We start from the raw sequence: 27,436 nt of genomic DNA, 5'->3' as shown, positions 1-27,436 counted from the left end.
TATAAACATTATTTTTGTATTTTAAATAATCTAAAAACCGTGCTTGTGTTATAAACAACATTTGCGTAATTTTAAAACATTTTATATATGTAGTTTAGTTTAAGTAACAGAAGATCGTATCTGTTGAGATTATTGATGTTTTCTTGGTGTTTATATGGCTGTAGTCTGTTGAGTGGCGCCGGAAATGCGCATCATACGATAAATGACGCCCACTGGCAAACTAGCACCCCCAACACCACCCACTATCCCCCCACCATATAGTTTTCCAAACCACCCACCGCAGCCCCCGCTGCCCCATCATTTTTCTTGGCGTCGCCTGTTGTGACAGTTGACGGTTTGCCGGCAAAAATTCAAAAAAAAAAAAAATAATAATAAAATGCCAGAGAGAAGTGCTAAACAAAGAGAGCTCAAGGCACAGACATCGGTGACGCAACAGACATCCACAGAGGCGTAAGAGAGTCGGCCCCAAAGAGAGCGCCAATTTTTCGCTCCAAGCAAACGACTGGCTGTTCACAGCAGTCATTCGCTGTTGAACAGCGGCCGTGGCAAGTTCAGACAGCAGGGAGCGTTTAAAAAAACCAGGCCGTGATACAAATACAAAAAGCAAAATAATAAAAATTATACAAAAAAAGTATGAATAATAAAAAAGGCAAATAAAAAGCAACAAAGTGGAGCGCACCCCATAAGCAAATCATCGCCGAGCCACTCGAACACGTTGCCGCCGTTGTCGCTATCTCTTTCGCCCAGTGCGTTCGCTCTCTCTCTTTCTGTCTCGTCGCGTAACGTAAGCGTATTACAAAACAAACGCCAACGTAATCAAAGAAATAAATAAAATAAAATAAAGGCGCTCGCTCGCGTGTTTCTCGGTGTGAATAAATGAAATAAATAAATTAGTCACAAAATATAAAAAGGGGTCCAAGTGCAGCCCCCCCCAAATTGCCGCACACCCTTTCCGAGAAAGAAAAAAAAAGTTAACCCGTGTGTGCGGCGGGGTTACGTAAAGCCGACGGACAAGCGCCGTTCCAAGTTCTTACAAAACAAAAAATAAATATCAAACAACACATAACACGAGTGAATAGATTCCCCAATTCGATTTTTTCGCACGCGTGTGGCTATAAATTTTTGGCAAACAAAAATATATACAACTAAATACAACAACAAAATTTTAAATAAATTGCAAGAAGAAGAGGGAGAATTTCGTGTGTTAGTGTGTGTGTGTGTGTGTGATTCTTGAGCAACAGTACACGCCGCACCCCCCGCGAAAAACCTACCCTTTTTTGGGGAAAAACAAGGAGGCGCGGTTCAACAGCGACAGGTAATTCCATTTCTGCGCTCTCTTTGGCTCTCTTTGGGGTTCTCTTTGTGTGTGTTACGACATCAAACCACATGCTATGCCTCTATGTGTGTGTGTGTGTTCAATGTGAATGAACGCTCGACAAAGTTGCGTTTTCAAAGATTGGCACATTCAAGTCTCTCTCTTAGTTTTTCGCTCTTTGTCGTGGAAAAACAGTTTTTCATTTGCTATCTGCAACGATTGTGAAAACAAAAAGTGCACTACATGAGGCTAGCGGAGGGAAAACTGAGGGGGCGGCTCTTACGTGTTGCCATATTTTTAAAGGCATTACTAAGCGTTTTTTCCGCGCTGTTTTGTTGACGTTCTGTGGCCAATTGAATTCGCCCTGCACTTGATAATCATTTATATTTAATGTGTGATAAAACTTCCGCGGAAAAATATATCTTAACGATTTCGCGATAAATTAGCTCAGATAAGCAGAAAACAAATGGTGGAAAGACCGATTTGGAACATTTTAAAGAAGTGAAATGCAGAAAATAAATAATTGAACCTCATTAAATTATATATTTTTTTTTAACATAACTGTTAAAAAAAAACTTCAGTTAATTTTCCTTGATTCTGTGGCCTTGTCATCGCTTTCGTAATTCTCTGGTTAACAGTTCCAATTCCCGATAATCTACTAAAGATTCGCCAATTTGTCGGGGTCAGCACCCAATATTCGTCAGCTTCCAAAGCGAGAAACTGGGCTCCTTCCCTCTCCCTCTCGACCGTATATGCCCCTCTCACTCGGTTGACGTTTAGCGTTACGACACGCAACGTACTACGAGTATTATGCGACGTTTGCTGCCAATGAACAAGCCGCAACAACACAGTTCGCCCACTTGGCCCAAAACGAAAAACGCCAAAGGGGCTGGGGAAATGCTGAAAAAATATGGTTAGCTCGAAAAGAGGAAAAACCTATTTGCATACGTCATCGGGCGAAAAGGTTCGTCATGACTCAGAGTCGAGTATCGAGGAAGCCAGACTTCAAACAGCTGGATCGTTGTTATATAAACCAAGTCAAACACCACGCCGAACTTATGTAAGGCCCAAAGGGACCGGGCCAATTAGCCTCGGCGAATGAGGGAGGGGGTTCTTGTGTAATCGGTGTGAAATCAAAACCGAAAACTGAAAAATCACAAACTATGTAGAAATTTTGGTTGCTAATTGGCTTGCCTCAATAAATTCTTCAGCCCAGTTTCTTTTGTAGTTATTTTGAGCTATTTATATGAGCGTTTATCGCCGTCGTCATTGTCGTCCATCCAAATACAATGTCATAAAGCGTGTGAGCCAAGCAAAAAACGGCAAGACAAATGAGAAACCAATAAAACAAATATCAAAGAAGAAATCAAAATGTACAAAACCAAATAAACGCCAACATTAAGGCAATGAAAATGTATGCGATTTCATAACTGCGAGCATGATTTCATAATTACGACGAAAATTACCATCGGAGCATAATCAATTTATAGCGCACTTGGTTATGCAATTTATTGGCTTATGTGATTGCTTGGCGATTAAAGAACTCTATCAGAAGTTGTTGGGATTTTAGGAAATATTGGTGAAAGACTTGAAGAACTTTGTAGGCATTTCCACACCTGAGCTTTTGCTTATATCGTATTTAGGTAAGATGAATCATTTGTTGACTCATTTTCATAAGATAGCAATTTCGTAGTTGATACCAAACAACTGTCGTTTTCAATCAGTTCTTTACAAGCAAAAGCAAATAGCAATTATTTCAACAATCGCTCAATGAGTTTATCACATTTGGTGCTGTAAGTTCCTTTATCGACTTCAATCAGTGTGCGCCTACAATCACTTATCGGACTTAAGGCAAACAATGTCTGAATTCAGTTGACTTAGAATACTGACAAAGGCCGTTGTAAATGTAGCTATATACACATATTACATGTCAACGCTGCCATTTTGTCTGAGTGACGACGCACAACGGTTGTTTGTATCTACGATTGACATTGCATAATATTGTGAGAAATAAAGCAATCTACGAGCTATTGCCCTGAGGGCGTGTTCAGGTAGCCGGGCTCCACACATTTGTTATTCACTTAGGAACATTTATCGGATACGGATTATGCAATAGGACTTTACGTACACGGAACTGCAGCCACGATTGCAGCGGGATGCACGTGCAGTTATATGAGGCGTATACATAATTTTTACTTACGCAAAGCCGAGCGGCAACAGGAACAATTAGAATCGAGTGCCTGATGGCTTGTTTACCAACTTTTCCCTTGTCCAATACGTTTACAATGTTTCACAATGCCAGCTGATATAAAAGCTGGAGCTCCCTATCTCAATCCCGTTCGTTACCTCTCTATTTATATATACCGCTTATATGGTTTCGTTTCCGAGGCGGAGATTGCGCTGTTCTGTTAAAAATGATCTGAAAGTGGGTTCCCTCGAGTGCCACAATATCGATATCAGCAAATTGCTTTCGAAAGGGAAATTTCTGGAGAGTTTATTCGTGAATTTCAAGTACAATATACAGGGAACTTAGGACTTAAGGTCACTGACTGAAACATTAAGTACATATTATCCAATTAATTTCTATATTACTGGGTTTCATGCTGACGTTTTCTTTTACCTCATAATCCCACTTTATTTCAAATTTTGTATCCCTTATCTTCTATTACCTGTAACTCGTTCGTTTAAAAATGTATTATCTGCCTAATCTAACCAAACAAAAAAAAAACATACCCAGATCTTATGTAACCTGCAGCCGAAATTCTATTCCGAATATAACATGCGTGTTTCATTTTCATTATATTTTTTGGGTCGCCGACTCGATCAGAAAGTCTCATGTAGATCGTATATCTGCAGGCATATAAACACACCCTTGATAAATTCATTTTCTTGGCTAACTACCAACTTATAAGATATTTCAGCATTACTTAACAACGAGATTTATGCAAAAGCAGAAATCGCCTGATATAAAAATGATTTTGCGCGTGTTTCTGTGTCCGTTTTTATATCGCTGCCAATGAAGAAAAACTAAAAATTTCATTTGCACGCAGCTTTGTAGTTTCATTTTATTTTGGCACACTTTTGATTGCCTTTGCAAATGTAAACAAATTATAAGCCAAAAAAAAGCAAAAAAAATAGCAAGAGAAGGAATGGCGATCTTGATGCCGGGCGGACGACAAACCAAAAAATTGTTTACATAACAAAACCAGAATGCGAAGGCAAACCGAACTTTGCAGGTGTGTGAGAGTGCGCTGTATCTGTATCCGTGTGTTATGCCGGCATTGTTTATCTTAAAGATACAATACGAACGACGTCAAAAGCAAAACGTGCGCACAATCAAAAATAAAATAAAACCGAAACAAGCCAAAAACCAGACAAAAACAAAAACAGATTCTCTTTAATGAGCTACTCTCTCGGGAATTTCGTATTCGTATCGAAATGGTTCTCGAAAAGAGAACGTAAGAGAGAACGCCTAAGAGCAGGTACACGTGCGCAAGTATTGGTATAAAAAGTATCTGTGTGCCGATGATTTTGATTTCGTTACTTTAGCCAGCGTCCGCGTCAGTTCGCTCTATGTGATTCAGTGTTAATTTTCATAATATTATGTAATAGCATGTGCCGCCGCCTGGTTGCGATTCTATTCTTTGCCCTACCTTAACGGCAATTATATAGTAATTTACTTGCAGCGATTTAATGGATTTAGTTTGGCTTTCTACGGCTTCCAGGGGGCACTTTGCGAAAGTTCATTGAACTCGACACTTTATATAAGAACTGTGCCTTAATAATTAGCTCTGTGCTAAGGTGCCGAACGTCACGTCATCGCTTTTTGGGCCTGGCGATGTGGGAAATGCATTTCGAGTGCGTGATATCTGTGGCGTTCTCCAGTGGTTAAGTAATAGATACAGTAGTTCTTCTTCCTCTTCTTCCTGGGCCACCCAGTAATCAAAGAGAGCGAGAGAGAGGGTTCTCTCTCTTTGAATTGATTGTGTGTGTGTGGGCTGGGAATTATAAAACAGAATCAAAAGCTGCCTCTGAGAATCAGTCATTTCATTTCTTTGGCTGCTATTTATTCTTTTTTTTTCGAGCGTTACGTAAAACCCCTATCTTCTTCTTGTTCCGCTTACTTCACATTCTCTCTTTATCTCTCTCACATACATTTGCACATATATTTCTCCCGGAATCGAAATCAAAATCCAACTCATATTCTCTTTGTTCTCTGTGTGTTTTTCAGATGCCTTGCTGCTGCTGCTGTTGTCAAAACTTCTTCTTCAGTTCAACTAAAACAGCCAAAAGCAGAGCACGCAAAAGATTAATTGATGGCAAATGAAGTGGTGAAATATATAAAATAAATTCAATAAATTCAATAAATCAAGAAGTGAACGAAGGTGAAGTGTAGTGCCGTGATGCGGAAAATAGATATTGTATCTGCAAGATAGATTAACCCAACTGTTGCATACGTGACTGCAGGCAGCTACGAAAATAAATAAATAATAAACAACAAATCGCGGTGAATACGATCGGATATAGCCATCTATATAGTGATGCCTCTGTCGCAGGGCTATTGCCTGAAGCCCTCGCTGCGGGCGATGAAGGTGCTCCGCCAGCAGGAGCAGCAGGATCAGGGTCGCCACATGCCACCCAGCAGTCCGCTACAGTGTTACCTGCCCCACAACGACAGCCAGAACTCGCTGCACTATCTGCTCGCCGAATCCTTTGCCAAGGTGGGCAGTCTACCAGAAGCCTTCGATGTCTACGAATTGATAGCCAGCAGGCAGTTTGATGGCCATGTTCCGCTCGATAAACTCAATACACTGGCCAGTGCACTGACCACGCACATCCGGCAAATGGGCGGCATTGCCACGCCCACACCCACGCCAACGCCCACTCCAATGTCCGCAGTGCATGTGAAGAGCCCCAGAATATCGGAGAGACTGGACATGATGCCCTGGTCAAGATACCACCATCAGGGCAAACAAAACCAGACCGAGCAAGGGGAATTCCTGCGAGGAGTGGGTGAATCTATGGATGAAGCCGGTGACAGTCCCCTGGACATGCACTCACCCACGCGAGAACTACGAGTACCGAGTCCGCTGCAAGACTTGGAGGATTTCGATCCGCTGATGTGTCCGCTTTGCGGCGATATCCTGCGCTGTCCGGTGACCACCAATTGTGGTCACACCTTTTGCCGGCAATGCTGTGAGACGATCACGCAGTGCAACATCTGCCAGGTGCGATTCCCTCGCATCCAGGCATCCTCGCCAGGACCGCCAGTCTGCGCTCTAACCACAACCACTGCAAGTGGTGCGGGTTCAAGCCTCATCACAGCGCCCTCCAACCACAATGCGAACCTCAGCCTGATCAGCTTCCCCGTGGGCTATGGCGTCCAGCTGTCGTCCAGCGTCCAGCGATTGGCCGCACCACCCATGACAGTGACCACCACCACAGTGGCTTCCACAACGGCCACGGCCACCACCACCATGGCGTCCACCTCGGCAGCAGCTGCCCTGGGCTTGAGTGCGTATCCCTCGGCGCACGGAGGGGGCAGTGGCTCCACTGCCATGAAGTTCATGCCGGATGTTCTGGTGCGCAGACTGGTCGAGAAGTGGTGGGGTCCCGATCTGCAGGCCAAGAAGATCAGCGAGAAGGCCAGCAGCTGCATGCACCTCAATCTGCTCGACGATGCCCTCAAGTTTTGCAATGCCAGCTTGGAAAAAGGTGAGTTACGTTATAAAACATATATTGGGGAATCAAAAAACATATTATGGCTATTATTTTTTTACTCGAATTCACCTTATTACCTTCAAATTTCTCTCTGTGGAGCAGCAATCCTTTTCGTTTCGACTGCATTGAGGGGGAATTGAAAAATCAATAAGGGGCAGGGCCGAAAATGGCAAGGCTCAATAGACTTCATGTGCTGACGTCAGGCGAATGGAATGAACCCATTGGTGGCGCAACAAGTATCGCACAGGAGAACCGCCCACACTTAATCCAGCGGGCCCATGCGGCGTATGCGTATTTTCAACCATTACTTCCGAGAAACTTTGCTCCGGCAAATGTCAACTTGTTACTCTAATTGTGTGTGCTCAGCGCGACAAATGGCACTGGAATAAGTCAGGCCAAGGACCCAATTATCAAATATTTATTGAGCAAATTCAAAGTAAATAAACCTTGCAACACAAACGGTATCTGATGGATACGCGAATTGTGGCACGCGCTGCCAGCTCAACTCTTTCCGCACTCGCAATGATATTCAGAGAAATCACGGCGCTTTTTTAATGAATTATTAAGACGCTGAGTCAGTCACTTGAGCTCAAGAGGATTTTCCCCTTCACTTGGAGGGAACGCACAAGAGAAATTTTGAAACTAAGAACAGCTAATTAATCACCTCAATTTTCCCAGCGACAATTTTGTTGTTGCTCTCCGCTGTCTGCTTAACGAAAATAGTTTTTCTATTTTTTAAAAGCGAAAAAAAAATCAAAACGATTTACGCACTTAGAAATCCATCAAACAAAATGCTTAAAGTTGAACCAAAATGAACAAAAGGCAGAAGGCAGCAGACGAGAAACACTTGACTCGTCAAGAGTTTTTCTTGGGCGCAAAACAATGGCAATGATGGACAGAATTAGGTGGAAGTGGGGAGAAAAAATTGAAAAAATAACTAAAATTAACCAGATCTGAGGTCGATATTTTTGTTGGCTGGCAATTAATTATTTTCGACAATTCTTTGAATGACTTAGAGGATTTACGAACTATGTATATTTGAATTGAATGGGTATTTGTGCCGTATCTGCCCCTCTGCCACAAAAATAGAGAAATAATCGATTCGTGATCATTATATTTGTTTTATCAAAGCTTCAATTTATTCAACTTGGTCACCATAATTGCACCTATTTGGTGTTTACCAATCAATGTTTGTGTTTCGCTCGGTGATTTTCCACTTTTATATATTTCTCTGTTTACCCCTGGAAAACAAAATTAGACGGGGACTCGAGTTTATTCTGTTTTCCATCTCTGCCCATCGAGAAATTCTCTCTCGGGTGCTTTCACTCCCCATTCGCTTTCACTGGGATCCAAAATAATGCATCATTTCTACGGGTATTAACTTGGCTTTTTCTGGGCACGTGGGCGGCGTTGGACACAAGGTGGGCGGGTCACCTGAAGCGCGGTGTTACTTTCATAATTGTCATTATCAGGGTGTTGGTACTTTGTCAGCGTGCTTGTGTGATTAGCCAAATTGTGTGCTGACGCATCCATCGTACGACTCTGTTTACCCGAGGTATTATAATCGGGAGAGGGCCTTATGGGGGCTCTATGTGTCGGATTGAAATAGCAGCAACGTTCCAGCTGACACGTAAACAACGAACAATATTCGGTCTATTTATAAGAAACCAATGTATTTGTTCTATTTCTTTAGATGTTGTGTCTTTTTCGTTGGTGCTTCTCTTTCGGACGCCGTAATCAGTTATTGACTCTTGCTGATTAAAGTGGGGGAAAAAATCGGACATTATTTTTTTGGGGCAATGGCAGCGTTAGACGGGTAAAAAAATTCTTTAAGTAAACTGTTTTGATAAGCTAACTGCCAAGTCACGGCTATAAAGGGGAATTTCGAGCGAAAATGCAAATCGATACCAATTAGGTTGGCAAATAAAACGTTTTAGCAGGGATTAGTTGAAGTCGAATCCATGCTCAAAAGGCGACAACACATCGCACATACGCCGTGTGGGACAAAGCCAAGTGCCCCACTTGACAATGAAGATGTCGGGGCACACTGTCAGCACTCTAGTAGCAAGCACACAGAGACACACCCATCCTCTTGCAGGAATTTAATGTCCTGGTGAAATGAGCTTGAGTCCTGCGGCAGACATGCACAATTTAATTTACGTATACGTATGGCTTTTTACGACCCGAGGCTGGTAATGTAGTCGTTCACCGCGCCAGGATATTTCGTTTTTTTGCGGAGTACACAGAAAATAATTAACAAAAAAGTATTACGGAGCAGCTGGCTCTGAGTGGAAAGAGTTGTTAAATGAGCCGCAAGGACTTGGCCTGAATACATATTTGGTTAGCGGGGAAAAACAGGAAAATGGTTGGGGTTCCATTAGAATTATTGCATTGAAAATGCCTTTAAGTCATGCAAGGCTTCATTCCTCTGACTGGTCCTAATTTAGTACATTAATACACGTATATGTTTGTGCATTAAATGTATATGGCTTACATTATATGCCGGTTCGTATAATTATATAGCGTGTTTTCGTACTGACCACTTGACTGCATTTAATGTTCCCTTTTTTGAGTCGGAGTTCGTTGTTGGAATAAAAGAATTTTAGCACGAAGCATGCAATTAATTTCGTTATTTTTCTCCGACACGTGGCATTTCCAGCCTTGTTGCCACCGATTTCCATTAACTTTTATGGCCCGCTGGATTTCCTTTTGGCCTCAAATCATTTCTTTATTGGTTCGTAGAACTCGAATTTGGACCAACGATTCCTGGGCGAAATTATTTCAATTTATGCGCTTTATTAAGACTTAATTTCTTGCTAATTAGCACCAAGAGTTCACTAAAGGCATTGCCTTCCAAAGAAGTTCTTTGCCCAGAAATTCTTTGGAATGCGATCTAATCTGGGAGCTCAGTTTGTGTGTCACATTTGTGATTGCTGGAATAAACTGATAATTATATGTAAAACGTGCCGAACATGACTATGTTGAGTATAAACGTGTACTAATTAAAATCAGACCCATTAATACACTACAAAAAGTAAAGGCCTTTTTATCTGTGTGGTTTCTTACAACAACAATGATTTGACAGCTCAGTTCGTATGAGCTAGCTATCAGCAAGATAGAAATATCATTGCTATTTTGTTGATAAGAATTGCACTTTCTCATGCTACATAGAACGCTATTTTCAATTTCCATCAAGGGCGTGACCCTGAACTCCAAAACACTCTGCCTTTGTGCGCTCGCGAGACATTCAGACTAGAACCAAAATGAAATTGTGTGAATAATATATCCATTCATGTGATTAAGACGTGACGCTTATCGCACCACGGTGCCAGCTCACCGAATACACCTGATAAAGCCAGCCCATTAATACTATATGCAGGTATTTATATACACTCGATTTGTGGTTATTGTTTGAACAGCACCTTGATCTTGTTAGCTTTGTTTTCCCTGAGGTTGAGTACTCGTGCCATAGAAACATTTGCCCGTCTTCATTGTCGTCATTCTCCTATTTTTAAAATAAAAATCCAAAGTCTCTGCAGTCCTCCCCTCGCGTTTTGCAATTATTCAGAGTGACTGCACTCATTAACATTCGTTTCTAGCCATTTCATTTTTGACTGTGCTTTTGATTTCTGCCTTTTTGCCCGTGGTAGCTAACATTTTTTAATTAGCCAAACAAGAGCTGGAAACAGTGCTTATGATTTTTTGTGTGCACGAAAAGAAATCAGAACATAGTATAAGAACCACTTAGTTCTGCCAAGGTCATGCCACTTAATTTATTACTTTTACACACATCATCCGGCTGAAACTTTAAAATATGTATTATAATACAAACTTTTTTTCAGATTTATTTATTGACTTTCACTTAGCCATATTTCTTTTTGTGTATTCAAAAGTGCAGGCAGCCAAAAATTTATTGCGCATTTTGAGGTCGTTGAGTTCTTTCCGTGAAAGTGAACAAAGAGCCAAAATGCTGGGCATTGTGGGGCGGAGGGTGGGCATGGAAGTGGGGGAGAGTTTAACGACCACAAAATTCAACTGGCCTTGAGAAAGCCAGTTGCCAATGGCCGTCACATATACAGATACAGATTTGCCTTAGAATGTAGTCGTGCACAAAGATTGTGTTAATTTCTATCGCAGATTTGTGCTTTCCTTTTGCGATATCATTGAGTATGTGCGATTTGATTTATTTCATTCTACCGTGTGCTTTCTCCTACCCCGCCCCCATATATTTCGTTTTCGCAGACGCCATGCGTTGCATAGCCGGCATTCCCCGTGTTCACGTATCTGATAGATACTTTTTGGCATGCCCATTGCTTCATATACCCCCTACCCTCAACCCTTCGACAAGTCTGGCGCACATTTCTTAAATGCCATCGCACATTTCACTAGCCAGCACTGGGTAAAAAAAACTAGAATCTAGACAAAAGAATAAAAAAAAAGAATTTACAAGACTTTCAAATGAGAATTCTAACCCGAAAGGAATTGTTTGTGCCTTCGCCTCAAATATTCATTTGCTTTGGGCCTGAAAATGTTCGGGTCGAGTAAATGCAAACTTTTCCCATTTCAAGTTAAGTTTTCGGTATTTACTTCTGGAATTCAGTTCACCCATGGGGGCGGAGTGGGTGGTGTTTGCTGTTTGCCTTGTGGGTTCTACGTGGGTTCTTTTTGAAGTCAGAACCAGTTTGTAGGTGTAGGCGAGGTTAACCCAGTGAACTATGTGTATGGGTGATTCTGTGGTTAACAATCTCGGGAAAATCTTTAATAAAGTATGTCAGTTAACTTAAAATATATATATATTAATTTAAAAAGCAGCTTAAAATGTATTAGCCCCATGTCCCATATAGTAAAAGTTCACTTAATTTCGACAGCAAATTATTTTAATATCACGACTTACGATGAGTGAATGACACAATGCTAATAACGTGAACATATTTCCAACTATTTAGTTTATTGCGAAATGCTGACATGCACATCCATTCCAATGACATTTGACACTTGGTCAGCGTTCTGTTTGGAAATACGAAAAATGTGTATTCTCTTGTATAACCGCATGTCACTTGCTGCATTGAATAACTTTATCAATTATTCACTGTTTCATAATAATCCCACACCATAAAAGGCGCAACAATGTAAGGAAAACTTAAGTGCAAGCGCAGGCTTTTCCCCTTCTCGCATTTTCCCAGTGTTGCACCCACAAATTCTGTCAAAACAAGCTGAATGATGTAATAATCAGCTCACAAGCTCGGCCAGCAAGAAAAAAATAGCATTGAGACATTTTCCTAATTGAGATATGCGCCCTCTCACTCCGCTAGCAAGATAAAACCAAAAACAAATATTATGCAAAAAAAAAAAAAAAAAATGGTAACAGAAAAATATACAAAAAAATGTGTTGCTCCTGTCGTTCGTTTGTTTCTTGCTGCCGTAATTGCATAATGAGGCCAACTGCAATTGCGACAAAAAGTGCAAGCGTGAGTCATAAAAAGCAAAGCGAAACGCTTCGGCCAGATTGTCTATTAAGTAATATTCTATTGTAAACTGTGAATTATACGATTCGCAAAATTCACTTTCAACATTTGCGAGCGGGCAGCAGCAACAAATCAACTGGCAGATTACTCAATTGACTACTGGCTGCAGTTGCAAAAGCTATAGCTATCGCTATATAGCCATAGCAAAATCAAAAGTAAGTCGCCCGCTCACTTATACAAGCTGTCTATCGGCCCCTCTCTTTCTAATGCCCCATTGCCGTCTCTTTCGCCAGCCGTGGTGGCTGCTCTCTGACTCGTTTGAATTACAGTTATGTCATAGAACGTAGGCAAAGTTGTTGCTGCTGTTGTCGCTCGTGTTGCACTTTATCGCATTGCCCAACAACAACAACAACAGCAGCAATAGCAACAATTGCAGCAACAACAATAGCTGCCCACAATCAGCAATCAGCAAACTGCAAAACTGCTAGCAATAATTTGTTAGACTATTGAGTAATAGACACGGGCGCCCAGAGATCGACATCATTCCACTTCATTTCGTTCCACAGGTAAATTGTTGCCCCCAAGCAACAACAACACAACAATCACAACAACCACACCGGCCCTCACACCCTTAACCTTTTTATCCTAATCAATCTATTGAAAATTACATCAGCCTGACATTTTCCGCACAGCGAATAAAATCCACAAAACAATTTCCACGGGGCGTGACTGCGACAAGAGGCAACTCAAAGTACACAGAGGATTTCTTAAAATATTAAACACTAAAAGATGAAATTAGTTTATGAGAAATATCAATAACAAATACCAATTATTACCTATATTTAAAATACAATAACAATATATTATTTGTATTAAATATAGAATTGGGAGGTAATAGTATTGAAATTAGGTAGGTGTTAACAGAAAAATTAAATGACACCATTATTTTTATATTTTGTTAAATAGTTAAACAATGCCTTTTAAATTTTAAATGATAGATACAACAAACAAATGAGAGACAACAAATTATACCTTTGTTTCTAAGATATCACGTAATTTCCTATATGATAAAACGTTTTAAAATCCAGTTTGATTGTTATTTTTATGGTTTGGTTTTTATAGTCCCTTCCAGATAAATAAAAAAACAAGTTAAACAGATTTTCTCGCAGTGCCATTATGCAACAATTACTGGCCAACATTGCCGTCGAGTTAAGGGGAGTGTTGCCTAATTGATGGAACGAAGACAGAATGGAATTATAAAAGCAAAGTTCACTGCGATGACATAATTGTTTTGGATTTGATTAGCCCGCAAAAGGGGATTTCAATTAGCCTTTAAGCAGCGAACGCTATTAACACTAAATGATAAATCGCAAACTTTTCTACTTTGGCAACACGGATAACATTCAATTTGGTTATTTGGGTCAGACTGTCAGGAGCACTTGGAACTTTTTTTATTAACAACCCCGACGGAAACTAAAATGTTTTTGCACCCTCCTGTTTTTTCTTCGCTCTTGGTGAATAAAAGTTTTTGCCCCAAAAAAGCGATGAAAAAAGCCAACGAAACTTTTTGCTTTATCGCATTCTTTGTGTTAAAAATTCATTCTAGCCAGGTGCTAGTGGCAACTAAAAAATAAATGATCAAATAAAGTGCTGTGATGCAACAGTTATTATGTAAACTTAATTGGTTGCGCTTGCCTTTAATTTAATTTATCGCAGAAATTTACTAATTTTAACAAAACTCTTAGGTAAGAGTTAATTACGTTTGTCTACCAAGTCACAGATAATTTTCTGTGGAATTTGTATTTTTTGTTAAATATAGTGCGCAGTAAATTTCTATTTCTAGTAAATGGTATGGGTAAAAGAAAAGAAAATCATAAGATTATTAGCTTGTTTAAACACATACACATAGAAATTGAAATACTTTTGTCTTAAAATCTAGTAGAACCTAAATATATTTCCTTAATATACTATTAGTTACTGATTGGCCAGAATCGCCCAGTTCACCACAAACAACTTTCAAAAACCTCCTATTGTAACAGTTGCCACACAGCGTTGATTATTTAATCGCCGATAGGAGAGAAGAAAAAAAAGTTATTACAAACTTGCGAAATCCTCAGTTGTGGTAAGCAAAACCAAAAAAAAAAACCATCAGACGAAAAAAAAAACATTAAAAGCGAGACGAAAATTTGAGAGCATTTACAAATCACGATTTAATTTCCACACGGCAACAACAAGCCGAAAACCGTTGAAATTGGCAAGAAACAAATGAGCAACAATGGGTTTGTGGCAGTTGGGGGCGGCATGGTTAGTGGGGGCGGCATGGTTAGTGGGGGCGGGGCAGCGGGGCAGCAGGCTAAGCGTGAAAAAGACAAAAGACCAATGCGACCACGACAAACATAAGAAAACGGGGGAAGCCGAGGCAAATCTTGGGCCTGCAGCTCAACGTAACCAACAACAGTTGGCCGCTGGGCCTTACATAACGCAAAAAAAAAAGAAAAAAATACAGAAATACCAAAAAAAAGAGCTCCACTTACCAAACAAACATAATAAAAGTGACGTCGACGTCGGCGTCGCGCATTTGACTTTGACATACTTTTTCGACTTTGCAGATGGTAACCAATGTGGCCAAAAGAGCGCCGGAGAGCTGGCCAAAAGCAAATGTCCCGGAAAACGAAAAGAGCAGTTGTCAAAGCCAAGCTTTGCACTCACTCTTTTACTTTCTCTTTGGTGACCTCTTTTGGCCAAGGCGAAAAAACTGTTGCTTGTTGGCTTTTCGACTCTTTTGGGCCGCACATCTTTCTCTTACTTTGCCGCCGATTGCACAAGTTTCGGCTCACGCAATGTTTTAGCCATGGCCAATACCCCGTCCCGCCCCGGCACACTAAACTTACATGAGTTTACTCATATTTTTGGCAGCTTTGCATAAAAAGCCGGTTACGTTGGCCATAATTTTTTTTGCAGCTTCGTTCGCTTATCGAACTGCGTTTAGAGGCTGATTGGCGTCTCTGGCGATTACATAAGTGAAAACCAGACCAAAATAGACATGCGATTGGGGAGAATGAACTAAAATAGATCTGGAGAATAAAAAAAGATTTTAACAATTGACTAAGAAAAATCATTTTGAAATACTGATTGGGCCAAAAAGAATATTACTCAAGAAATTAACACTTAAATTAAATTGAATAATAGTTTAATTTTGAATGGATATATATAATATATATAAATGAATATATTTTATTTAGTTATATTAACTATATATGACAAGTATGTACCCAATTTTGCTCAGTCTAATGAGCCACCCTAAATGACTTTTAAGTGGATTATTGCCATACGTTGTCGCCATCCCCGCGCACTCAGCCACCTCAAAATGTAATGCATTTTGATGGTTTTTGGTTTTCGGTTTCAGCCTCTCTGTTTTGGGTTTAGCCGTAGTTTTGCTTTGCTTTGGCGTCAGGTGGCCAGGTCAGCCGAGAGTTGAGTTCAGTTTTTCCCTATTACGACCTGCCCTTCTGTCTGGGAAATCAATTAACTGCGCGTCAGAAGCGCGTGTGGCAACGGATGTGGGTGTGGATGTGGAAGTGGATGGGGATGTGGATGTGGATGTGGATGTGGGGACATGGACGTGGACGTGTCCGAACATTTATCAAATGACATCTGGTGGAGGGGCGACATATGGCCCAACAGAGCAGACACTTTTCGAGCCAGCATATGGCAGAAAAATGCTGGGAGTTGGACCTTGTAAGTGGGTGGCAGGTGGTGGGAAAAAGGGTGATGTGATTAGCAGACTGGGAGCAAAGTTATAATACTTGATAAGCACTAGCTTTCAAAGCTCCACTAATTGTGTCTCCGACCTATTTAACCATTTTATAAATAGGTATATCATGTATTCTTTTCATCTTTACACTTTTTAAACACTCAAATAAATACAGCTTAAATAATTTCCCTCTTTGGGAACATCCTTATCAATTAGGGCAAAGTGGAATTAACAATTACTCAAACTTATCTGCCGAAGAATCTATAATTATGGCTTTGAAGTTGTCGGCCTGCCGTTTTGTATCTTATTTATATTTATCTCCAAGCCTCAACGCCTAAGCTGGCTGACTTAGAAAACAACCAACCAACACAATAACAAAAAGACCGTAATAAAATAAATAATAAAATACTTTTGTATATGGGACAACTTCTATATCTTACGCCGCTCATAATGTGCGACTTCCGCACTTGTTTTTGGCCCATAACGAGCACATCTTGGTTACCAGTTGACCTTCAGCCCACTCAACGAGTTGCTGCTCAGTGAAGCGTTTTCAAATCGTTGTTGTCGTTTCGGTTAAGCATTTTCAAATATTATTTGTGCGCTTCATAAAACTCATGAATGCCTTGGCATTACAAGAGCGAGCTGCAAAACAACAATATACTCGTATACATTTCTGCGCTTCACACAATATCGAAGGAATGTGTTTTTTGTTTTGTCTTGCTCGAATGAAATTTATGTTTGATTTAATTTGCGTGCTTGCGATTTGTTCGACATTTTTTGGGTGTACAGCCTTGTTGTTTTTTTTTGTTGTTTTGCTCCAATTTGCCTGAAGGTTGCGCTTGGTTGATCAAAAAAGTATACGACGGAGTAGTTATATAAGGCTTGAAAATGAAGTTCACTTCGCTGAACATCTACCGGTGTTTTACCTTGAATTATTTTTAACGTGTTGTATAGGTGGGTTTTAGTGGCAAACATAAAGCATTAAATGGAAAGCTCCTGCTTGGCCAAGAAACATGTCTTATAATTTCCAATTTTTAGCTCACCATAAAATTGTCAGCTTCATCATCATCACTGGGGAATTTTGGCCTTGGCGAAGACTGAACTTTGACATTTTATCTTTGCGTACTCATCTTTTTTTCGTGCTTTGGATTTTTTTTGCGTCTCTTGTTTTCCAGTGCCGAAAATTTATGCGACAACGCATTGCGATATTTCCCAGATGTAACCCGCGTAACAGCAGCCACAAAAATCTTCACAGTCGGTTGAGTTTCACCGAAAAATAAACAAGAACAGAAAACAAACTGCAAACAGAATTCCAGCAGTTTTTGTAGTATTTCCGGGGATTTGACATTTAACAGACTGAGTTGACAACACCCACGTTAAGTAATAAACACTTCATTTAAAAACATCACATGAAAGTATAAAATTAAAGAACGAACTGTAGTCAATGTTAAGCTGAATTTTATTCCATTTCCTCTTGTTGAATTTAATTTAAAATAACGCATACGCCATGTGTATCTCATCTCAGCGAACTCGAAAATGGAGTGAAAAACTTATGTTTTTCAGTTAAATAACGCAAATGGAGGCGTATACATGTGCACATTCGAATAATTTACACAACAATTGTCTGTCATATGGCCTCGTAAAAATTTATCATAAAAATAAAAATGAAATTTTATAGAATTCTTTAGAGAGCATTTCAGACGCAGATTTAACGCCGAATAGCCGAAGGCGAATGCAAATGCAAATAGTGAAAACAATGCGACTGACTGCACTTCCTGAAAGTGAATAATTATTATTTTGCCACATATTCTTTTCGAGCATTTCACATTTCCGTCAACAGCATCAAAAGTGGCCAAGTGAGCGTTCATTCATGAAGACAATTATAAAGGCAAATTAAGCAGGGAAATGGTAGACGATTCTAGTTGCAATAAATCTGCCTAGAAATGCACAATTCTCGACAAATTTGAGTTTAACAAGGAAATCACAAGGCGATTTTCTATAGAAATTAATTGGTCTGGGCAATCTGAAGGAAATTGGGCTAGGTGTTGAATAACTTGAATTTTCTAAAGAGTATTAAAAGCAATAATTTTTACAAGCTAAATAAAATTCGATTTCAACGCAAACTAACAAAGATTTCAATGATGTGAAATAAGACGGATTGTTAAAGGAAATGTCTGTAGGAAGGAAATATTTGCTCCTAACTATGGCTATTTCCTTTCATTTGGGCTTGAAGTTTACTCAGCTCTTTTCCCCATTTAACTGCTGACATTTGCCTAAATTCGCATATTTATTTCGCCTTTACATCGAGCGCAGGAACTTTACGATGGTCATAAACTTAACTCCGCACAATTAGCTTCATCTGCATAATGGTCATATTTTATGCGCGCGAATAGAGTGTTAGCAATGGGGGGTTTTCTTTTTCTTTTTTTTTTTTTGGTTTGGCCTGCCCTGCTGCGCTCCAGTTATCCCCCATCATAGACATCAAAAAACGGTCAATTTCCCTACGGGTTTCGGTTTGGATTCGTTTGGATGAGAACTGGATGGGAACTTGGAGCTTGGAACTGGGGGGTGTCGCATAAAGTTTGCCATCTTTTCGCCGCTCGTTTATGGCCGCTCGTTTCCCGTCTCGCTTGGCGCAGTTTTATGGGCATTCATTTAGTATTTAGGTCAGTTTTTCGCCACCCCTTCAGTCTATTTGCCCCCCTCTCCATTTCTCCAGTTTCGTTTTACATAATAATCCCGAGAGTGTGTGTCTATCTGTGGTGCTTGTGTTTGGCAATCAGAGCTCGGACCATGCGGCGTATACGCAATGTGTTTATTTTTAGCAAATTGTTTAACTGCCTTTAAGCACATCTGAATTGAAAAATTAGCGGGGACATGCATTCTTTGTCGCTACTTTGTTGCTTTGGCATTTAAAAATAGATAAATCAAATGATCGGCGGTCTGAAATGCCTTTGTCTTTATATCAGGTTGTCAGATCTCTCACGTTGTCTTTTTGCGGAAATCAAAATTCTTAGATTTTTGATCGCATTATGCAATCCATGGCAATGCCGTCTGTCAACCGCCAATGAAAATTCGCTTCTCTCCTCAATATTCATTGCTCTGTTTTTTTTTCTGATGTGGTGGGAATTTTGCAAACGATTTTTAATGTACGTGACGAAATCTGATTTTGAGTGCATACAAACGCCAAAACGACACACGCTGGCACGAAAAAGTATAATAAGAAATATATACGCTGAGAGAAAAATGTGGGATGGTTATAATATGTGCTCCTTGTAGGAGCATATCATCAGTATAAAGAGATAAATGCATTCTAAGGCATAGGTAAAAATACATATGATGGAACGTCTTTAACTATGTGTTTTTTATGCTTCCAACTTAGCTCTACTTCTTCGCAGTGTAGGCAAAAAAATATATAAATTGCACACATATGAGCATTGTCATATCTGAAGCCAAATGCAATTTATCAACAGTTGGGCTTAAATTGTCTGCAGCGTAACGGAAACTTGGCCCCGCGTGGAAGATGTTGCTCTATCTTCGGAAGGGTGGGCACTGAAGGGGGGTAGCAGGGCGGTGGCGTTCGTAGAGCGTAAAATTCTCTAATAAGTGCAAATTGGTAGCGGTGGCAACAACAACAATAACTACAACAACAACGACGAACTGCCGACACAACAACGTCAACCACCCGTCAGCGTTTGGCTTTGCATTTTAATTGAATTTCAGTATTTTCTATACATTTTTTTTTTTTTGCCCACTCGCTGCGGTTGTAAGTAGAAGTATCTGATGGATACGCACACACATAGTCGCAGATCGAACGGGAAGTAGCCGGTCACCGAGAACGTGGCCGCCTTCAGTGTGATATAATGTAGAAATGAATATAATTAGTATGCATAATACATATAGTTATGGCTCTGGACTCGTCGGCCAAAGGGGGCGAGGTGGGGCAGATGGCCCTGGAGATCGAATGATATTATTGCATAATAAACAGGGGAACCACTTTCAAAGTGGGAAAAACATATGGGAAACAGATGGGAATTATCGGAAAAGTGGCCATAGGAGGGGACAGCTGTTTTTTAGCTCAATTAACAGAATATTAGAGATTAAAGCCATAAATAAATAAATCTCTACATAATACTCTGCTGCAGTAATTAATAAATTTATTGTAACAGTCAACTCTTTTAGTTGCTGAAACCCATAAATTAATTACAAAAACCGCTGATAAAATACTAAACACCAAAAGCTGTCTTATCTCACGTAGAAAGAAGGCTCAGAAAACGTTTAAGGAATAATCAGCTAAATTACATTCTACCGTTATCTGACAGGGGCCCGGTGAAGTGCCGTTATGTTTTGCCACCTTCATTCACATAACAGTTAACCGCAAATCCAATCCCATACGCGTTATCTGGCAAGCAAACACCATATCACGGGCGTTTATTTTTGGAATTCATTCGACACCCAACGAAAAACAACATAAAAATGTGAACAACGAAGTAAACAATAATATTGACAAGCCATTTACATAATCAACAAGGTTTAGTGGTAATCGGAAGTATTATTTAATTTATGTTAAAATTCTTAACATATAAATAAATAGAAGCCCAGTGCCTTGATTCATCGCATCGTTTCATATTATCCAAAATTTTATCTATCAAAAAATAGTGTTTTACATAACAAAATTACACGAATTAAAGGCAATCGTATGTTGCGACAAATATGGCAAAATGTACATTAATATCTTGGTTGGAAAATTGGCGGAGTGAAGGGACCACGCTTTTCGCACATCGCACAGGGCATGTAATCATTTTTTAAGCATTTCGTGTAACAATTGGAATTACAACAAAATCGCTTATAGGGCCTCGTGGATATTATATAGGCATCGTTGTTGTTGCAGCTACTGTCGTTTTGATGTTGCGCCTTTTTATGTTGCGTAATGTTAGGCTACATAATCGCGTTTTCTGCTTAACAGCAGCTGCGCGCGTCTTTTTAACATAAATATTAAAAACTCTTCGGATTTAACAGTGCAAGAGTACACTTGCAAGAGAAAAACTTAACAGAAGAAGAGAAAGAGAAATTCTCTTCGGTTCTCTTATCGCGCTGCAATGTTGCTGGCGCCTTGGCAACATTGTCTACAAGTGGCCTACGTGACGTAGTGAGGGTGATAAAATTGTGTTGCTGAGAGGGTGTTGTGGGTCGCGAGGGGTGGGGTGGGAAATGCATGACCTAGGCACAGCAATGACTTTCTATTCTAGGTGCTTCGCGCTCTGCTGTTGCTGCTTACCTTGATTTCACTTTCACATTGCATTTGCCGATGGTCGAAGTTCGCGTTTTTGGGCCGGATTTTGTTAAAAATAAATAATAAGGATTTTTATAAGAATGTAATTACGTCAAACTGCAAAGAAATAAGTCAAGCATATCCGCCCTTCTTCATCTTTCATCATACATCTTGCTGTTACAAAAAAACTTTCAAAAATGTGTTTATTGTTTGGTTCATATTAACAGAATAAGGTTAAATGTTAAGTGGCGCCTCTGTTAGCAGCTGTCAAAATTAATGTCCAAATGAAACGGACAAGCATTTCGAAATACAAATCGCAGAGGGGGGAAAATATAATTGACGAATATTCGCGCGTGTTGAACATTTGCCCAATCCCACACCATATAGATTCTGTTTACACGTCCATATCATTACATTTCTCTATATATATTAGATATCGGCAGACGTAATTGCCTTGGCTGCACGCCGAAATGTTTCATGTTGCCAAGTTTTGACATTTCATTTGAGTTCGAAAGCGACATTCATTGGGGGATCTACATGATTTACAACACCTATTTGTCGCAGTAAAAATTAGTTAATATGTTTACATTTCTTTTGATATTTTTCAGCGCCAGCAAATTTCAAGAGTCTCTGCCTGCGTGCCGAAGTTCTTCTAAAACTGAGCCATTATCAAAGTTCTCTAGCGGACATCGAGAATGCACTGAGAACTCGATGCACTTCACCCAAGGTGAGTTTGAAATTACATTTTCAGAATGAATTACTTATTAATTATATTGTATTTTTTAGGCCCACTACCTAAGGGCTTTGGCTCTGAGCGGTCTTGGCCGACTGGAGGAGGCTTTGTACAACGGCTTTTTGGCCATTTGCCTTGACAAGAAAACCAATCTCAGCAACTCGGAAATATTTCAACATGATCTCGCCAAGGTAAAATCGCAGATGTAATGCTTCTATGACATTAATGGAAAATAATGTATACATATGATTGTAATAACAATTTTATGTTCTAATTTAATAAAAAATTTATTAGTAAGATCCTCAGTCTGCACTATTTTTATAAAAGTCTAGACACAATTAAAAATTAAATTGCTTTGAAAAATCAGAAAATTAATAAGCATAGTTAAAGCTATAGACATTAGCTATATTTAAATTAATTAGGTTACCGCAGAACACAAAAGTAGAATTCTTATGTATAAATTTAAATATTGAAGATTAAACCGACCTATCGCAATTCTTCATACACAGATTCTCCAACGTCTCCTGGCTCAATTGCCGAAGAATCGAACCTCGATGAGTAGCGCAACGCCACCAGTTTTCCAGCAGCAGCACCGCAACTTTGCCACCTCCCGTGCACCATATCCTCTACTTTGGGAGCAGGTGAGGAGGCGCAGGAAACAGCAGCACCACCAGCATCATCACCACCATCACCATGTCCACTTGGACGATGTGGAGGATGAGTTCGGCCACTACAACAACTACATAATGGCTGGCGATGACATGGAGGAGGAGGTGGAAGTGGAAGTGGATGGCGGGGAGCCGGGATCCCTGCATTTGGATGGAGACTTCCTGTTCCCCAGTGCCCTGGACTTTATGGATCACCATCGCCATCAGCGGCACGTCTTCGAGCAGAAGCAGTTCGATCTGCAGCCCCGCCGCCATGCCAACCGGAAGCACTGCAAGCGGAAATGGTCGGTGGCCATGGAATCGATGGGTGGCAAGGACCTTGAGGAGGAGGATGTGGATCGGGCGCATGCGGCTGGCGAGAGTCAGCGGTGCAGTCGACTATTCGCTGGAGTATTGGATCGCACGCAGCAGGAACTGCAGCGACTGAAAAGTGAGTTAATCGAGATATAATGGTTAACATGTTCTTATGGTTAATATGTTAATTATTTTTCAAATTTCGTAAATGTTTCCCTATATCTAATGACTTATTTCCCTTGCAGAGCTGGACAAATCGGCGCCATCGCTGGCAGTGAGCTCGGTGGCCGGGCAGCTGATCGATGCCAGCGACTTTGACTGCGTGGTGTGCAGCCGGACTCTTTGGAAGCCGGTGGTGACCCCGTGCGGACACACGTACTGCCTGGTATGCTTGGATCGTTGCATGGATTACAACTCCCCGTGTCCATTGTGCATGTCACCACTTGTGGAGTTCAATGTCAATGCCAGTGCCAGTACCAGTGCCAGTCAGCATCCGAATCCGAATCCGAATCAGAATCAGATCCACCTGCATCCGGGCTCATCCTCGCCAGTTCCATTTGCGCTGGCCAAGCGGCCAGTGACAAAGTTCCTAGAAGCCGCAATGAAACGATTCATTCCAGACCACTACGAGGCGCGATTCCGTCAGGAGATCGACCAGGAGCCCTCGGTGCCAGTGTTCATCTGCACGGCAGCCTTTCCGGCAGTTCCGTGTCCCCTGTTCGTGTGCGAACCCAGATACCGCCTGATGGTTCGGAGAGCCGTCGAGTCCGGCGACAAAACATTCGGCATTGTGCAGCCGAATGGCGGGAAGTCACGCTACTACGATGTGGGCACCATCCTGGACATCCGGGACTGCGTTCAGCTGGGCGATGGCTGTTCCATTTTGAGTACCATCGGTTGCAAGCGTTTTAAGATCCTGGCGCGCAACGAAAAGGATGGCTATGAAACGGCCAAGGTGGAGTACATATGCGACGAACCCATTGCCGATGAGCAGGTGAAGATCCTGGCTGGAATGCAGGGCGTCGTCCTGGCCAAGGCCAGTGGATGGTTCGAAAGTCTGAGCACAGAGCAGAAGCACGAGATTCTGCAGAGCTTTGGCAAGATGCCGCCGCTGGAGCCAAATTGGGAGCTGATCAGCGATGGACCGGCGTGGGCGTGGTGGATCATAGCCCTGCTGCCTCTCTCCCAGCAACTAAAGGTGGGTTAAACAATTTCTATATTCTTTGCGACTCTTCTAACAAAGATATCAACCCCATTAGGTGGACATATTGGCCACTACTTCGCTGGAGAAGCGGTTGCGTGCCATCGACAAGACACTGGACTGGCTGCACGACCTGAGCCACCCACAACAGCCGGCGCACCACCCAATGAACCACCACCAGCAGGCGCCACAGTCGCCTCAGCAGGCACATCATCTCGATCTCGACTGCGAGGAGCAGGAGGCCGCTTCTTCCGGTTCCGATGAGTGTTGCCTCTTTGCGGAAACCGGAAACGAGCCGCACACGGACGAGGAATTGCTCCTGTAAACCGCCTAGATGATCATCGTAAAATTATAAAATACATGAAAATAGAGAGAAATTAAAAGTCAGATATCTGCGAGGAAAACACTCTTTTGTAAATTCTGTGTCTAAGCCATTTCGTTTGTAATCGAACGTTACATGTTAATCCTAGGGGCCAAAACCGAAAGCGAAGCAACCTTAGCAGAACCAAAATTATCACTAGACCAGCAACATAATCCTTAGCTCTAACCATAACTTTGTCTGTGTAATGTGTATTGTAAATGTGTGTAAACAACTAGAGAGCAAACCAGAGATATTTGTTTAAATCCAAAACGAAGAGAAAAGAAACCCCAAAACACCAGTGAAACAATCAAAACATGCTTTTGGCTCAAGCCCTTGCCCAAATACCCATAAATGCTAACTTAATATCCCTAGATCGACTACAACCACATTCCACAAATACAAATCTTGAAAATACGTTTGCCATAGCAAAAGTAGCAAAGGAAAGGAAATAAACAAGAAATGAAATGTAAAATCTCTAACAAGCAAAACTCATGGTTTCTACAAACAACATACACAAATTTTTGACCATTAAACAATTTTAAAATTACTTATAAAATACCAAGTCAAAGGCCAATAAACGTACACCTAGAATGAATATAAAAACAAAGAAAATCGGATAGGAAAGAGCCAAGAAAACAAACTCTTACAAAAAGTCAAACTTCTCTTCATTTACTTTGTATAAAGCGGCTGGAACTCTAAGACAATCTGCAATATTTTTTTGATATACCTAAACGAAACTAAAAACTATATATACAAGAGTAATTAGACGAAAACTGAACTAGTAACTAGTTATGAAGAACGTGAATAGGAGAACTAATGTGTTAAGAATTTGAAATTACCTTTCTGTTGACTAATACCCTTTCACTACAAACACACTCTGAACTATGTCCCTCTCTATAACACCCCTACTCTCTCTTGATTATGCTTAGGCTAACTAAATGATATGCTCACCTATATGAACCTATATATAAAGTGCTATACGCTAAATGCTTATTTCTGTATTCGTATCTGTATCTTCAGCCCGCATTCCTATTGAAGAGATAGCTTTGATATATCTTTGAAACATTAGCTAAAACATCTTTGTCTTTGATTTCTTCTACTTCTAAGCCGCATACTCATTTTGTTTATTCTTTTTAATCGTTCAAACTCTCCCTATAAAGCAAATCAATTTTAAAAACAAAAATTTGCTTTATCAGTCGGCACATCTTTGTCTTTGTAAATATCTTTTAACGGATAATTCATAAATTATATGTACATTTTCTACGCTAGCTATAGAACACGAATTTAATTTTCAGCTCAACACAAAAGAAATAAATCAACATTTTTTGTCAACTAAATATTTATGTAATTTTATACAAAATATACACGTACGTCTAAATTAAATCATCGTGTATTTAAGTTTAGACACTAAATACAACCCAATCCCAAAATTTGACATCATTTTTGTGTCTACTTTATATGGAGAAATTATTATATAATTCTATATGAAAAAAATAATTATAATATTTCTAAAATTCTTAAGATCAAATCAACAACATATTTTCTCTGTGTTTTTTGTGCTAAAATTTTTTTTACTGGTACTTCTTAATTTAATAATGATGTAAAATAAAGAGGAAAACAATTAAAATATAAAATAAATGTGAAACATAACTACGTGTTTTCTTTAAACTTATAAAAGTGGTTGCTAAAAAAGCTATTGAGTTTCAGTTTGACAACAAAGTAGTTCTGACTACACCTCTGCATTGCTGAATAGCTACATATATACATCCTGTGCGTTGCATAAACCTATAAAACTTTCAAATCAAATCGAGAAAATCTTGTAAATTGCAAATCGAGTGCTGAAATGTTACGTAAGCATCTAATAAATATCGAATTTCTGGTGCAAGCGGTTCGCGATTAGGCAACCATAGAATAAGAATCAGAATTATTAGTTTTCTGTGCTACCTTTGCAGAAAGTGAGGTCGTAGTGCTAGATTCGGAGCTGAATTCCAATTGTATGGATTTTGAAGATATAAAACGACAAGGGAACCAAAGGTAATGATCGTGATTCACTACAGAATTTATACTAAACCTACTTTTTACATGAAATATTTATAGAAAATAGAGTTTGAGTTTGCTTTGAGAATAATTAGTGTGGATTAACAAAAGCTGAAATGACAGTTGAAAGTTCTTATATCATATTTCCATATTTGAAGACAATTTAATTAGTAAAAGAATATATCTATAAAAGAGTATAACAGTTGGTTTAGTATTAACTTTAAATTATGTTTAATTTCTCTTATTATTTCAAATTATATTTTTTTGCCCACCCTTTTTCAGGTCGTTGCACATATGATCTGTTAATGTAAATTTATTGACATGAAGCTTCATAGATTACTCTTCTCATTTGTTGTATAGGTTCATGAGATAGTTAGGGTATGTTGCACCAGCTACCTAGTTTCAGTCTATGCCGACCTATAGTCAAAAACTCACCCCTGCCACAGACCTTGAACTTAAGTCGCGGACAAACAAAACCCGTTGAATCACCCCTGCGAGACCCCCGAGAGACCCTTATATCTGTAATCTCCAGACGGAATGCCAGAAACACGCGGAATATCGGACAACAAACAGAAAGGTTGAAAGAAAACTATAGAAAAAAACTATATAGAAAAG

General features: G+C 40.1%; 1 protein-coding gene across 1 annotated transcript; it reads left to right on the top strand.

The window, feature by feature from the left end:
* The first annotated feature begins 495 nt into the window (after positions 1-495).
* Positions 496-26,269, top strand: LOC6737180. Its single transcript, XM_016170009.2, has 7 exons — positions 496-1,315; positions 5,547-7,030; positions 22,136-22,254; positions 22,314-22,451; positions 22,770-23,358; positions 23,468-24,420; positions 24,482-26,269. The coding sequence occupies exons 2-7, from the start codon at positions 5,857-5,859 to the stop codon at positions 24,746-24,748; spliced, it is 3,240 nt and encodes a 1,079-aa protein (XP_016030868.1). The 5' UTR covers positions 496-1,315; positions 5,547-5,856; the 3' UTR covers positions 24,749-26,269.
* Positions 26,270-27,436: the final 1,167 nt, after the last annotated feature.

Source organism: Drosophila simulans, chromosome 3L (genome assembly GCF_016746395.2).
Source record: "Drosophila simulans strain w501 chromosome 3L, Prin_Dsim_3.1, whole genome shotgun sequence".
Taxonomy (NCBI): domain Eukaryota; kingdom Metazoa; phylum Arthropoda; class Insecta; order Diptera; family Drosophilidae; genus Drosophila; species Drosophila simulans.
The sequence above is the reverse complement of the archived record's forward strand: the minus strand, read 5'-3'. Positions and strand labels throughout refer to the sequence as shown.

Coding starts and splice junctions, on each gene's coding strand:
- LOC6737180 (XM_016170009.2), top strand. CDS start 5,857: ATGCCTCTGTCGCAGGGCTATTGCCTGAAGCCCTCGCTGCGGGCGATG. Junction 7,031..22,135: donor CAATGCCAGCTTGGAAAAAG/GTGAGTTACGTT, acceptor GATATTTTTCAG/CGCCAGCAAATTTCAAGAGT. Junction 23,359..23,467: donor GGAACTGCAGCGACTGAAAA/GTGAGTTAATCG, acceptor TTTCCCTTGCAG/AGCTGGACAAATCGGCGCCA.